Below are 12,940 nucleotides of genomic sequence, written 5' to 3'. Positions count from 1 at the left end.
TCTCCCAGGCTGGGCCGCGAGGAGAGAGGTTCCCGTTCACGCCAGCCCACAGGGTCTTCTCCCAGTCAGTGCGCCCTTCCTTCCTGAGCTTCACATGCTCGTGTCTGTCACATAACTGCAGTGCCGTGAAGCCCTCACACTTCACATGGAATAAAACTGTTTCTAATTACACTCCACGTAATTATTAAAGTGCTTATTCATATCAAATATAAGTTGACTACAATTTTATCTCATGATTTTCCCCTTACGTTTTTGTGTCTTGCATCAATTCTTAATAGAAAGTATGCATGATTCTTGTTTCTGGTCTAGATTTGCGTTTAAAAAAAATTTATCTTGAGTATTTACTTTTTTCTCTCACAACACTACAGAATTCTTCTCAAATTATTTTTACTTGGCCAACTACTCAGTACACACATTTCAGTCCCCCCCCCCACCCCATGTTGTAGATAATATTTATAAGAAAATATATTCTTGGTTTTCAGGAGCTAAAGAATGACTATGAATAGTTTAACTCTCAGTATTTGTAGTGAAAAATAAAAAGCAGTTTGGGCCCTGTAGGATAAAGGACAACAAGTTATATATATGTGTTCTTACCTGTTATTTCCTTTTCTGAGCTTGTACAATCTTTGTGAGTGGTTGGAAAGCTTAGGTGATCAGAGAGGTAGGGACAAAGGCAATTTTAATGTTGAATGAATGAAGAATTTTTGTTTAGTGGTAGAATATAATGCAAAAACAGTTCGGTTTTTCCTTAGCCCATAATTCAGTCCTTTCTTGTCTTAAATTCACTTTTGAATGAGGAAGAAAACATGCCTGAATTGGATGGGCAGGTGAATACACGGTGTTAGGGGTTTTCTCATAGAGAATGACTGGGACGTTGACTGGAGCCATATGACATTTGATGAGCAGAATTGCATCATCTAAAGAAGATAGTATTGCTACAGTGATACTACAGAGTTTGGAATGGAAATCAACGTCGTGACTTTCATATCTTGATTTCTACAAAATTTTCCAGATTCTGGTTATAACTGTCAGTGTAAATTCATTGTGTCAGCATAGGAAATGATTTAGAGGAGTGTTAGAAGCAAGGTTCTACTTTAGAGATAAGTTTTCTGGGGCTAGAGGACAAACCGAGAGGTAAGAGTCCCCAGAGTAAGTAAATATTTCACATCAGTGAATATGTGTCTGATACAGTGAATAGAATATATATATTATATAATATATACACACATATTTTTCATATATACCAGAGTCTATTTTCAGTGTATGAAGGAAGTCCACTGTTTAAAGAAATCATGTAGTAATATCTTTTGGTAAAGTGAAACTCCTTTTGATCTTGAAATCTGGATTTTGATATTTGGTATTCAGCTTTTTTTTTTCTTAAAAATAGTAGAACATATACAGTTCCTTTGTGCTTAGGATAAGCAGTGAAATTAGACAATGTTACAAGTTAATCCCTGAGAGATTTCTTAAAAGAAGATCTTTTAAAAACATACCTTCAGATAATGCTTTTGCCATGTCTGTAGCTGGACAGATGGATAAGTCATGACAGTTAGGAATGTACAATGTATGTGTAGTGGTTTGGGTTTGAAATTTTAAAAATTCCTTGTCTAACAAGATGGTGATGCGCTGGGCTTTAGTTGCTTTTGCTAGGCATCTCTGAGGAGGTCTGGTGAAACCTGCAGTATTAAACTTGGCTCTCTGATCAGTCTCCATGGGCTGAGAGCCTTAGGTTCCGCCAGTGACCTCAGTCTTCACAGGGGTCGTGTGCGGTCAGTGTTGACCACAGAGAGCCCCTCGAGTCTGGTCAGCCAGCACTCTGCCAGGAGGCTGGGAGAAGCCAGCACGACCGCGGGGCCTGTCCTGGCTTTGCTGCACTTGGGTCTTCCTTCTGGTGTGCCCCTGGCACACCGGGCACCGTTGCCGTCTCCGCTGTGTCGTCTTGATAAAAACTGACTCGAGCCTGATGGTAGTTTCTTTAGTAAATGAGGGTTGAAGTGTGCTGTCAGTAGTGACGTTCTCCACTGTCGTGATTTAGTGCTTCAGCATGTTTAGTAATGCTACCTAAAGCTGAAGGTGTTTCAGCGGGATTATATACTGCTATAATTACAAAAAGAACTTAGTTTGCAACATGCTATATTTCCATTTTTAGGATATCATCATACGTTTTTCAGTATTCACAGTTGTTGACTCATATTTTGAATTGGTTTGTTTGTTTAAGTCAGTTCAGTAATTTCTTACACTTTAAGTTTTGTAGCATGCCTTTTGAGGAAAACGTCAAAACTTTTGAATTTGTCAGATAATAAGAAAAGTATTTTACTCTTTATTCATTTTTTCCTAATTAACTGAAGGGTGGCTTTCTTAATATATAGTTTAGGTTTAAAGCCACACATGCTTTCAAAAGTTTCAATTTTGAATTGAAAATGATATATTTAAAGACACAGTAACCATATGTAACTCAGTTTATTAGAAAGCAAATTTCAGTTTCATGAACTTGGTTTTAGCTCTTAGTTATAATAGGTGTTTGGGAGTGTCTGTTAGTGGGCCAGGACTGTCTAGTATTATACTACTCATGCCCCCTGATTTATCTCAGTGATGTTTGATATGTAGCTAGTGAATGTTTGGAAGAGGATACATAGATGTATATGATAACTTCTGTTAGTTCCTGTCTTCTAGTGGCCTTGTCTCTATCACATTTATACATATAAAATAGTATAAATTACTTACTTCTCTTAAAGTTGAGGTTATTTTATGCTTCACATTACAGGCTTTCACATGTAATAGACCTGATGTGAATCTTAGAAATTGGGGATCCTCATCCAGTCCTGTTATTCTGGGGAAACGACATGTGAGATAGGTTGAGAAAACCTCGATGATTGTATGTGAACTGGAGAAAGATTGTTGTTGTTGTTGTTCAGTCGCTCCGTCGAGTCTAACTCCTTGCGACCCCATGGACCACATCATGTCAGGCTTCCCTGCCCTTCACCATCTCCTGGAGTTTGCTCAAACTCATGTCCATTGAGTCGGTGATTCCACCCAGCCATCTCATGATCTCTGTTGTCCCCTTCTTCTGCCTTCACTCTTTCCCAGCTGATATCAGGGTCTTTTCTAATGAGTCGGCTGTCTTTTCTAATGAGTCACCTCTTCTCATCAGGTGGCCAAAGTATTGGAGCTTCAACATCAGTCTTTCTAATGAATATTCAGGATTGATTTCTTTTAGGTTTGACTGGGTTGATCTTGCAGTCCAAGGGACTCTCAAGAGTCTTCTGCAACACCACAGCTCAAAAGCATCAGTTCATCGGCATTCAGCCTTCTTTATGGTTCATCTCTCACATCCATACCTGACTACTGGAAAAACCATAGCTTTTACTATATGAACCTTTGTCGGCGAAGTAATGTCTCTGCTTTTTAATATGAAGTCTAGGTTTGTCAAAACTTTTCTTCCAAGGAGCAGGTATCTTTTAATTCATGGCTGCAGTCACCATCTGTAGCGATTGTGGGGAAAGATTGTGGTTAATATTAAAGTCATGATTATTAAAATATTGACTAGTCCAGCTCTGTGTTTAAACTTTTCTCATCCTATTCTCTAGTTTTCCCCTCCTCAATGTGAGATTGTTGGCCACTAGTTTTTAAAATTTCAGACACGTCTCTTCATGTTTAACTAAAATTATCTTGTATTAGGACCACTAAAACAAAGGAGGAAGGAATAAACTAGAAAGGGCAATGACATGGTGGTGGTGGAATACTCCTGTTATTGAGAACATTGATTTTCTGTGAAGCTCGTGTACCCCTGGTATTAAACTCTTAAATTGCTCTGACTTTTTCGTTTTAGCATCAAAGCTGGACGACTCCTGTCCTGCATTCCGTATCAGCTGTACAGCAAGCCATCCTCTGTGCAAAAGAGTCTCAACTTTAATCCTGTGTGCAAACCTGAGGACCCGCTCCCCGGTCCCAGCAGCATCACCAAGCAGCTCAACGACAGGGTGTAAGTGCGTGTGGTTGGGGCGACCGCGGAGCTGGGGTTTAGAGTGTGCATGGCCCCTGCTCTACTCAAGATAGAAACACACGTCAAACCTGGCTATTCATCTGTATTAATCCTGGTGAACTATAGGGGTGGGTGTCTTACCTAAACATTATTTTTATCACGACAGTTTCATAAATAAAATGTAAACAAAACTTTTCCACTCACGTTAGATTTCCATGTTAAAGCATTGGCTGTTAAGTGACTAGAATTAAACTTTCTCATGGATTGTCGTGGCAGTGATAGTTTTTGGCGCGAGTGCTTTGCTGCAGAATGTTACCTTCTCAAAGGCGGGACCGCGCCACTGTGCATTTGTTGTGTGCTGTTGCGCAGAAAGGTAGACAATGAGAATGTTAACATTTCCAGGTTATTTTTGAAAAATTCTAAGTCAGTAACAATATAAAAACATAAATACTTTATGTTGGTGAAAATTTAGTTGATGACCCTCAAGGTTATAGAATTAGAGATGAATCTAGGCCTTATTCCATGTGTCTGGTTTTAAAAATATTTTGATTTAAGCTTTAATTGCAGTAACCCTAGGTAAATTGGCTCCACAGTTAATTGGTATGTTGCGTTAACTTATATATCAGGTGGTTTATCATCATGACTCATTGTCATGAGCCTTCTCCTTATTTATTAAATTGCTTGCTTTGGGAGTTGGATATGTTTTTTCCAAAAGACCAGGAGTCTTAATTGCACTGGGGGATCCAGTGCCACTACCTTCTGTAGCTTTGCTGGCGTTTGTTCTTTAACTGTATTCACTTACATAAGTTGTTTTTCATGTTACCTAAAACTTCTAATTTTGTTTTTTTTTGTACCATCAGTGTGTACAGGCAATATCAGAAAACTTTGTGAATGCACAGCTTCATCTATTTTTTTCTTACTCCACTAATAAAGGAAAATATCTATGTGTGTGTGTTTTGAAATTCTTCTCTGTGTCGATTTTAGGAAGAATTTGCCTATTAGATTGTAATTATTGATCCATTTATGTTGTTGCCTAGTGAATATATTACCCACCTGTGGTGTGTTTCCAGTCCAGCCTCTTTAGATGTCCGGTTGCCTAGGCTGGAACACCATAGTGCAGAAGGAGGGCCGTGAGCAGTGTTCTATTGCCAGTGTGTGCATTTCTATTGCATGTGTTGCTAGTATTCATTTAAAGTCTTAGTATTTATAACACAGAAAACTAGATCTAAGGCTTTTCTGATTGCAGTTTTGTTTCTTTCTTGATCTTTATTTTCTGGCATGTTCAGCGCATTTTATAAACTTTTTTGAAGCTCCTTCATGCCGCTTTTTGCTCCCTTGCTCTTTGTCTCAAGGGCCAGACTTTCTCTGTCTTAGATCGCGTTAGGTTTTCTTTCCTTCGTCTCTTAATCGTTTCTGGTTGGTTTTCTGTTTCTCTCTGTGGTGTGCTTACTTGCGAGGCTTTGACCTACCCAGAGTTGGCAGTCAGATTCCACAAGCTGATCAGCCAGAGCCAACCCAGAAATGGGAGGTGATGTTTGGATCCAGGTCATGTGTGGTTTTCCTGTGTAGTCATTCTGTCATTAATAATAGACTCAGTTGGTATTAGGAGGAGGAACTTGAGATTAAACCTGTTAATGGGGTGGCAGTCTAACCTGTGCCTTGGTGCTGTGCGTGCCCTCATCTGGAGCCTGAACTGAAACTGGGCAAACGCTGTGGACCTTCCTAAGAAGAGTGAATTACGGCTTTGTATTTCAGACTCCTGTTTTTGTTACTTAGATGATTCTTTTGAATACAAATGAATTTTTAATTACAGAGCATTACCGGGAATCATTGGAGGAGCGATGGAATTTAGTGTAGCGTTTATCATAGTTCTTGCATTGATAAACCTGTCATCAGGACACTGGGTCCAGACCGCCTTGGACCTACCATCGTGGCATCTACATAATGCATTTCTTAGAAAGGAAACACTAATTCCCTGTCAATAGGGCAAACATCCGCATTTTTCTGGATATAAATTTCATTGAATTAACCTTACACATTGACTTTTTCTTTTTTTTACTTTTTATCTACATCAGTTGACCCTTTTAATGGATTAATGAATACAGTCTGTTGGTTGTTTCCTGAGGGAAAGTAACCAGCCTCAGGAGGGCGGCAGTATTGAATTTAATGTGTTGAACAGTACCTTACATAAAAAACTGAAAATAAACATAGCACTTAGAATTCACATGAGGTTTCTTACCCATTTTTACAGGAATTATTCATATTGTATTAATTGAGCAAATGCTTGACTACTAATGTATGCCAGGCACTGTGCCTCAGTCTGGGTGTTTAAAGCTTATACCAATAGATGATTTTTAATGGGAAAATAATTGAAAATTGTTTTTTGGGTTTTTTCTTCAATCTCAGATGATCCCATTCTATTTCTTCTTTGGGAGTGTCTGAAATTTTAAAAAGGAAACAAAACCTAAAAGGCTGTTAATGTGCTAGAATTTTCCTAGTACCTTGCTCCTTCAGTTTAGAAAAGAATTATCTTCTGTTGGAAGAGCAGTAATTCAAGTCGTGGTTTAATCTTTCAGATTCGGGCGGGGTGATATTAAAGTGTATATCAGTAAGAGAGTTTACATGAAAAATTGTTTCAGCTTGAAAGTCCAACACTATTCATTTAAACAAAAATTTTTTCTTTTCCTGCTTTAGAAATCACATAATTAAGAAAATTGAAACGGAAAGTGAAGTCAGAGTCAATGGAGTGAACAACTGGAATGAAGAAGCTGCAGATAATGACTTTGATTTTGTGGGGCTGGAGCCTGTCTTCCCAGGAAGGAAACAGAATGGAATTCCGCATCCCAGAGGTGGCCGTGCCCTTTGTAATGGGCACGCCCACAGCTCTCACGGTGCCTTAGAAAGCGTGGGCTGCTTGGCGCCCCCGGGCAGTGGTGTCGCCAGCAGGCTGTCCCCAGAGCCTGCCCAGGAGGAGGCCGCGGGGGCCGAGGGGAGCCGCGGCGCCTTCAGAGACTGCACCGTGCAGCTGGCCCAGCAGAGCGCCTGCAGCGCGGACGCTCTGCGGGATCCACACAGAACTAAGCCCTTCTCCTCGCCGCCTTTGCACAGTAACCCTCGAGTCAACGGTGCTCACCACTCCACCGTTCAGGGGCCTTCAAGCACAAAGAGCACTTCTTCAGTACCTTCCCCAAGCAGGGGGCGGCCCTCGGGGCCACCCAGACCCTCGGACTTCAACTTCATCTCGGACTTCTACTCCCGGTCGAGACTGCATCACATATCCGCGTGGAAGTGGGAACTGACTGAGTTTGTCAGTGCGCTGCAGAAACAGAGTAGTGGTATCTTTCCAGGAAGGGAAAAGTTAAAAAAAATGAAAGCAGGCAGGTCCGCACTTGTTGTAACTGACACAGGTAGATACTCAACTACAATCGTTTTCTTAAGAACAGTCATGCTTACCATTTTGTTCTTAATCTGTCACTGGGGTTCTGGTCAGTACTAAGCTCTTGTAACGTGGAAGTCTTGAGGAGTGTCGGGTTTTGTAAGTAACAGTAAGTATAACAGATGATAAAAAGCTTTCTTACTAAAGTATTTTTTACAAAATTAGTTTTGAATGTGGCTAACTAAAAATCTTTTAAGTAATTTGAATAGGCCCAAGGTTGGGGTTCTGAGCATTCATTCTTCCTGTAGACTTTATCAGTTGTTGAAGTTTTGAACTGTAAAATATAGTATAGTTTATATTCAGTGCTTAATCTCCTGTAAAAATGGTTTGGTAAGAGGAACTGTTAATTTTTAAAAGCTTGCGTCATAATAATTTTTCAGTCATTAAGTGACTTTGACATAATAGCTGTTGTAATCATAGTGGTTCGCTTTTAGTGAGGTTAAGTATTTTCACATAAGTAGATTGGCTAATTGTGTTTTGTATTTCAATATTTCTCTTGTCATCAGAACAAACCCAACAGTAACAGGCTGTATTTCTGTGCCTGTCAATATAAATTGGTGTCTAGTTTGAGGCTTTCGTTGCTTTTTATGGCTTACATGGTTCCTCCCTGAAGATGAACTGCCGTTGCCCTTCAGTTTATAGCTGTGGAAACAGGTGCACAGAGAAGCTCACGTCTCCCAGACTGGTAGAGCCTCTACATGTGGGTTTCTTGTTATGGTTTGCTGTGTTTAGTTTTTCCAAATGCTTTTTGTTATTTATAAAATAGTTCAAAATAATGGTTATAGGTATTAGATTTTCCTTATATCATGCCTTGGTCTTGTTACCTAAAGGTCATTTAATTTAGAAAGCTTCAAAGAGTAATTATGAATCATTTCCATGAGTGGGAATTTTCCAAGATGAGAGATTTTTATATTGTATGAAAGCATTCGGTGGGCATTTCATATATGCCTTCCATATGACTTGAATCTTTAAAACCATTATTTTGAGTTGTTTACATTATGTTTATATAATAGTTTTATACAGCAGGATTATAATTAAGATCTATAAGTTATTTCTTGAGGTAACAGGGAGAGCAGCAGGCAAGCCCCTGGCTTTGGAGTCAGGCAGCCGCGCGTCGCCTAGCTGCGCCATTCTCAGAAAGCAGCGTGTGAGTTCACTCCCTGCGTCTGTCTCCCGTTGGCTGGCGAGTGATGGTCCAGGAGGTGGTAGGAGCAGGGCCAGCGCTGTGCCCTTAGTGGGAACAAGGGAAAGGTGCTCATAGTCACGGTCTGGTAAATAGAGTTGTCTCAACCTTTTGGGTAGTAACTGTAAGTTTTTAGAAGCCTGTTACGAAGACTAACCTCAGTACTATTGTTCTTAAATCTATCAGAGGAAAATTCCTTTGTGAGATCATCGCTTTTTACAAGGGTGGTGGCCTGTGGGCTCTGAAATCAGACGGCCTGGGACCAGCTCAGCCTCCTACTGGCTGTGTGACTGAAGTTATTATTCTGCAAAATGGGGATAATAAGCTTATTATCTCTTTCATAGTGTGGTTGTAAGGATTTAAATGAATCCATGTAAAGCTCTTCCAGCAGTGCCTGACACCTACTGCCCAGCACTGGTAACAGTAGCAGTGTGTATGGCCGTCCTATCGAGGAATGCTGTTACCACGTGGAGTAGCTGTCCTCTAAAGTGCTTAGCTCCCTGGGACTAAATATGTGAACACACTTTGTACATTTTTATATACCATTCAGCACACAGGAGTAACTTTGAGATAAGCATTTAGACAGATTGAGAGATTTGTTAGAATGTAGACTAGGAAACATGATGTTTGGAAACTAAATTTGTATCTCTGCATTATTTTTAGAGCCAAAGAAACTGAACTTTGATTTCTCTTGAGGTGATATAAATAATCTACTATAGAATCTGTATTTTTTTAAAAACTTCATTCTGCTTGTAAGCATTTAAGAATATAATTTCTAAAGTTAACTAGACCTGATTTTTTTTAAAGTATTGGTTAGTTTGGGGTTTGAACGTTCTTTTTTTCCTTCTAGGAACTATGTCAGTATTGAGTTCACCCAGACATCAGAGCTGTATAATGCATGTTGATATGGATTGCTTCTTTGTATCAGTGGGTATACGAAATAGACCAGATCTCAAAGGTCTGTATTCTTGTTTATGTATTAAGAAAATTGATATGTTGTTACAAATATATATTCTAAGGGATCACAAAATACTCTTTAAGAAATATTCATTCTGATTTTCCTTGGCAAAATCAGTTACTGCTTCCAGTTTTTCTGGACTCCATAATTAAGAAAGATTGAGGGAAATTAGAAAAAAGATTTTTCCTCCCTGTAGAGATCAGGCCTTTAGGGAAGAATACTCTTCATTTGAAGGATCTATCATTAAGATTAAGGACCTGCTTTGGGCATTTTCTATGTTTTTATCTATAGTTATTATTTTTTGTCAATAAATGGAAATTTTATGGTAGCATATGTCTTTGCGACTTGGGTCACTATCCTTCCTCTTGAATGAGCCATCTGTGGAGGCATTCTAAGGTTTTGGGTGTAGAGTAATTTTGTATTATTGAGCGTTGTTAAAACGTGTTGTCCTCCGTGCAGTCTTTGTTTTAATGGAAATTTTAGGTATTTGTGACCTGTCAGTACTTTTGAAAATATTTATTCTGGATTTTTCAGAAGTTTAGATCTGAAAGAGATAACTAATAGCCTTTTCTTCCGAGAGTGAGTATTTCTTCCGAGAGTGTAAGGGAAGCACAGAAGCTGCTGGGGATAATAATAGGGCTTTATTTTTATCACAGGTAGTTGCTGCTTCAGCTCTGATAGGGGTGTTTAGATTGTAAAGAGTTGATTTTAGCCCATGACTGGCTTTTTGATGCATTTTTTTCTTTGTCCTCACTAATGCATTTAGTGAAATATATTTTTATACACACACATACACAAAAAATCCATGAATTATCCATGTGTTGGTTTACAGAGTTAGAGCTATCTTCTGACACATACGCATGCAAAGAAATGGTGTGTGAAAGATTTTGTAACTAAACCAAAAATTTCATGACTATATATACTCACCTTTGATTCTGTAGTAGGTCAGGTTGTGATTCCTCTGCATATATATTTGATTAGTTTTTTTTCTTGCTGTAAAAATAAAGATTAGCTTAGATGTTACCTTACTTTTTTGATACCAGAATTATAAAAAGCCTAGACAGCTTTTCTTTCTCTCCTCACCCTGCCACTCTGAATTGAGGTTCTCTGTTGCCTGTTTTCTACTTTAAGAAACCACAGAGACAACGAGAAGCTATGATAGTGTTGCTTTTAAGTTGAATAAATGCATCAAAATTGTCATGAGTAGTTTACTTTGGGGGGAGCAAAGACACTTAGATGACTTTTGCATAGCAGTTGATAATCTTTAAAGCTCCTGGCTCCATTAGGGACTAATGCCTGAATAAAGCTAAAGAAAAATGTCATATTTTTTTATGTCTTCTGAAAAATTTTCCATTACATGTTTTTTACTGTTGTTAACGTTCCTGTGCTTAGATTTAAAACTAACTGTACTCTTCTTACAGGAAAACCAGTGGCTGTTACAAGTAACAGGGGCACCGGCAGGGCCCCTCTGCGTCCTGGCGCTAACCCCCAGTTGGAATGGCAGTATTATCAGAATAAGATCCTGAGAGGCAAAGCAGGTACAGATAACAAGCTGTGAAGTCCTAGTGCACCTGTCGAAGACTTCTGCATTTTGCTTTGGTTCTGTTGTTACAGAAATAAAAGCAGAGTTGAAACAATTAGGTTTTTCATTCAAGGGTTTTAAGGGTGTCAGTCACATATTAAAGCAGAATCTGAACATAATACGAATGAGTGGTTTATAGTTAGGCTTTGTTGAATTGGATAATGATACTTTCCTGGGAAAGAGAGTGAAGAATGTTTAAAAGGCATGATTAGCTTGCTTTGTATAGATTTAGTTTGGGGAGGAAGATCATGGACATCATTTTGTAGGAACCTCTAGACTTGAAAGTTAATTACCTGTTGTTTAGGGCTCTTGATTCCAGCAAGGACGCTAAAGTTTGTTTTCTGAAGACGTGTAGGCATCGGTGGACTGAAGAGCAGTTAAGGTCTTAGTTTACTGGAGTGAGAAGATGAATGCCAGCAAGCATCCCCACATCTTTGTTGTACCTATTTCATACGAAAAACTTTTTTCTTGCCTCTTTGGCTTTTAAATTTTGGCTGTTAATAAGCAAAAATTAAATAAATTACACTAATCATATTACTGTTAAGATTTTCATGTCTCTGCCCTCCTCCTCCCTCCCCCACCCCACAGTTTTCCCTGAGAAATACTTGCTTAGTAATTACTAAGTAATTATTTGACATTGGTCAGTTTTCTCATGGATGTCTGTGGATACAATTTTTTTGATTAATTTTTTAGAAAAGTGTTAATCAGAAAATAGATATGTAGCAGTCTGGATGGCTTGCAGTTAAACTTCATCCCAGTTATTTCAGGTTCTTTGTTTTCAGTTACAAAAACTGGGGCTTATTTTAGAAATGACCTCGATGAAATTAAGATGAAAGGAATGCCAGTAGATGTCTCGGAGGACCTTCTTGGGATTACATTTTTCTTGCTGGTTGTGATCATCATGCCATGGATACAAAGGATAATTATAGCTGTGTTTTGATGCTTCATGTGTACTTGTGTTCTCCAGACTTCCTGAAACTTTTCCTGGTCATTAAATAAGAGAGTTTTTGAGATTCCAGTGTTTCATGTGAAGTGAGTAGAATTTGAGGTTGGTATTCTGAACTTGTTGAGAGTTAGTTGTATTGTGGTATTTGATAAGATGGGTTGTTGAAGTATTGGTAGCTTGGTTTTGTGGTAGGTTGGTTTTCCTTTTTGTCTTTTCTGTGTGGTATTAAAGATGCAATCTAACATTCTGGTAAACAGGTAGCTTAAGAGAATGCACGGCACTTGTCACACTGGGCACTCAAGAAATTCTGAATGAGCTTTAAACAGGGAAGACGCCTGTGCACGCTGCTCATAGCATCTCTTGGTGCCCCGATGCTCAGAGCTGCTCCTGTGGGTGGAACCTTGTGTCTGCCCCTGTTACGCAGTATGCGTCCAGAGGTTTGGTCTTGGCAAGCAGCCTTCCTCAGCGTGGAGAGCTGGTCCTCTCGGGTCTTTCCTCCTGTCACCAGTGATCTGACCATAAGCAGTTTGTAAGCAGAATTCTGACCTTGGTAATAACTTAATTGTCTTCCTCGGTGTAGCTGCTGGATTTTCATAAGCTCGTATAGCTCACATTCTCTCTGCCTCTTTAAGTATGAGTGGTAAACCAGAAAGTAAATATTAGAAGAAGTATTGATGTTGCACTTGCCATTGAAAACTGTCAAAACTGGATTTTCCTGTCACTAGAAAAAGAGAATGCGATACTTTATGTTTTATACTCTCTCTGACTGGACATCAGTCACTCCCATGTGTGTCCTAAACTGTGGACCTGTTAGTGTCTTAACAGTATCTACTGCATGTAGCGTGAGTAGCTG

General features: G+C 39.1%; 1 protein-coding gene across 6 annotated transcripts in view; it reads left to right on the top strand.

Moving 5' to 3' along the window:
• The window catches only part of REV1 (REV1 DNA directed polymerase), a 77,868-nt gene that overhangs the window by 32,202 nt on the left and 32,726 nt on the right, over positions 1-12,940 (top strand). For all 6 annotated transcript variants that reach the window (XM_044925649.2, XM_025260706.3, XM_025260704.3 and 3 more), the window contains exons 5-8: positions 3,830-3,982; positions 6,677-7,389; positions 9,452-9,559; positions 10,981-11,097. In XM_044925649.2, coding sequence (XP_044781584.2) covers positions 3,830-3,982; positions 6,677-7,389; positions 9,452-9,559; positions 10,981-11,097 — 1,091 coding nt within the window. The remainder of the gene's footprint in view (positions 1-3,829; positions 3,983-6,676; positions 7,390-9,451; positions 9,560-10,980; positions 11,098-12,940) is intronic.

This window comes from Bubalus bubalis, chromosome 12 (genome assembly GCF_019923935.1).
Source record: "Bubalus bubalis isolate 160015118507 breed Murrah chromosome 12, NDDB_SH_1, whole genome shotgun sequence".
Classification (NCBI taxonomy): domain Eukaryota; kingdom Metazoa; phylum Chordata; class Mammalia; order Artiodactyla; family Bovidae; genus Bubalus; species Bubalus bubalis.
Note: the sequence above shows the minus strand (reverse complement) of the source record. Positions and strands in the feature narration are given on the sequence as shown.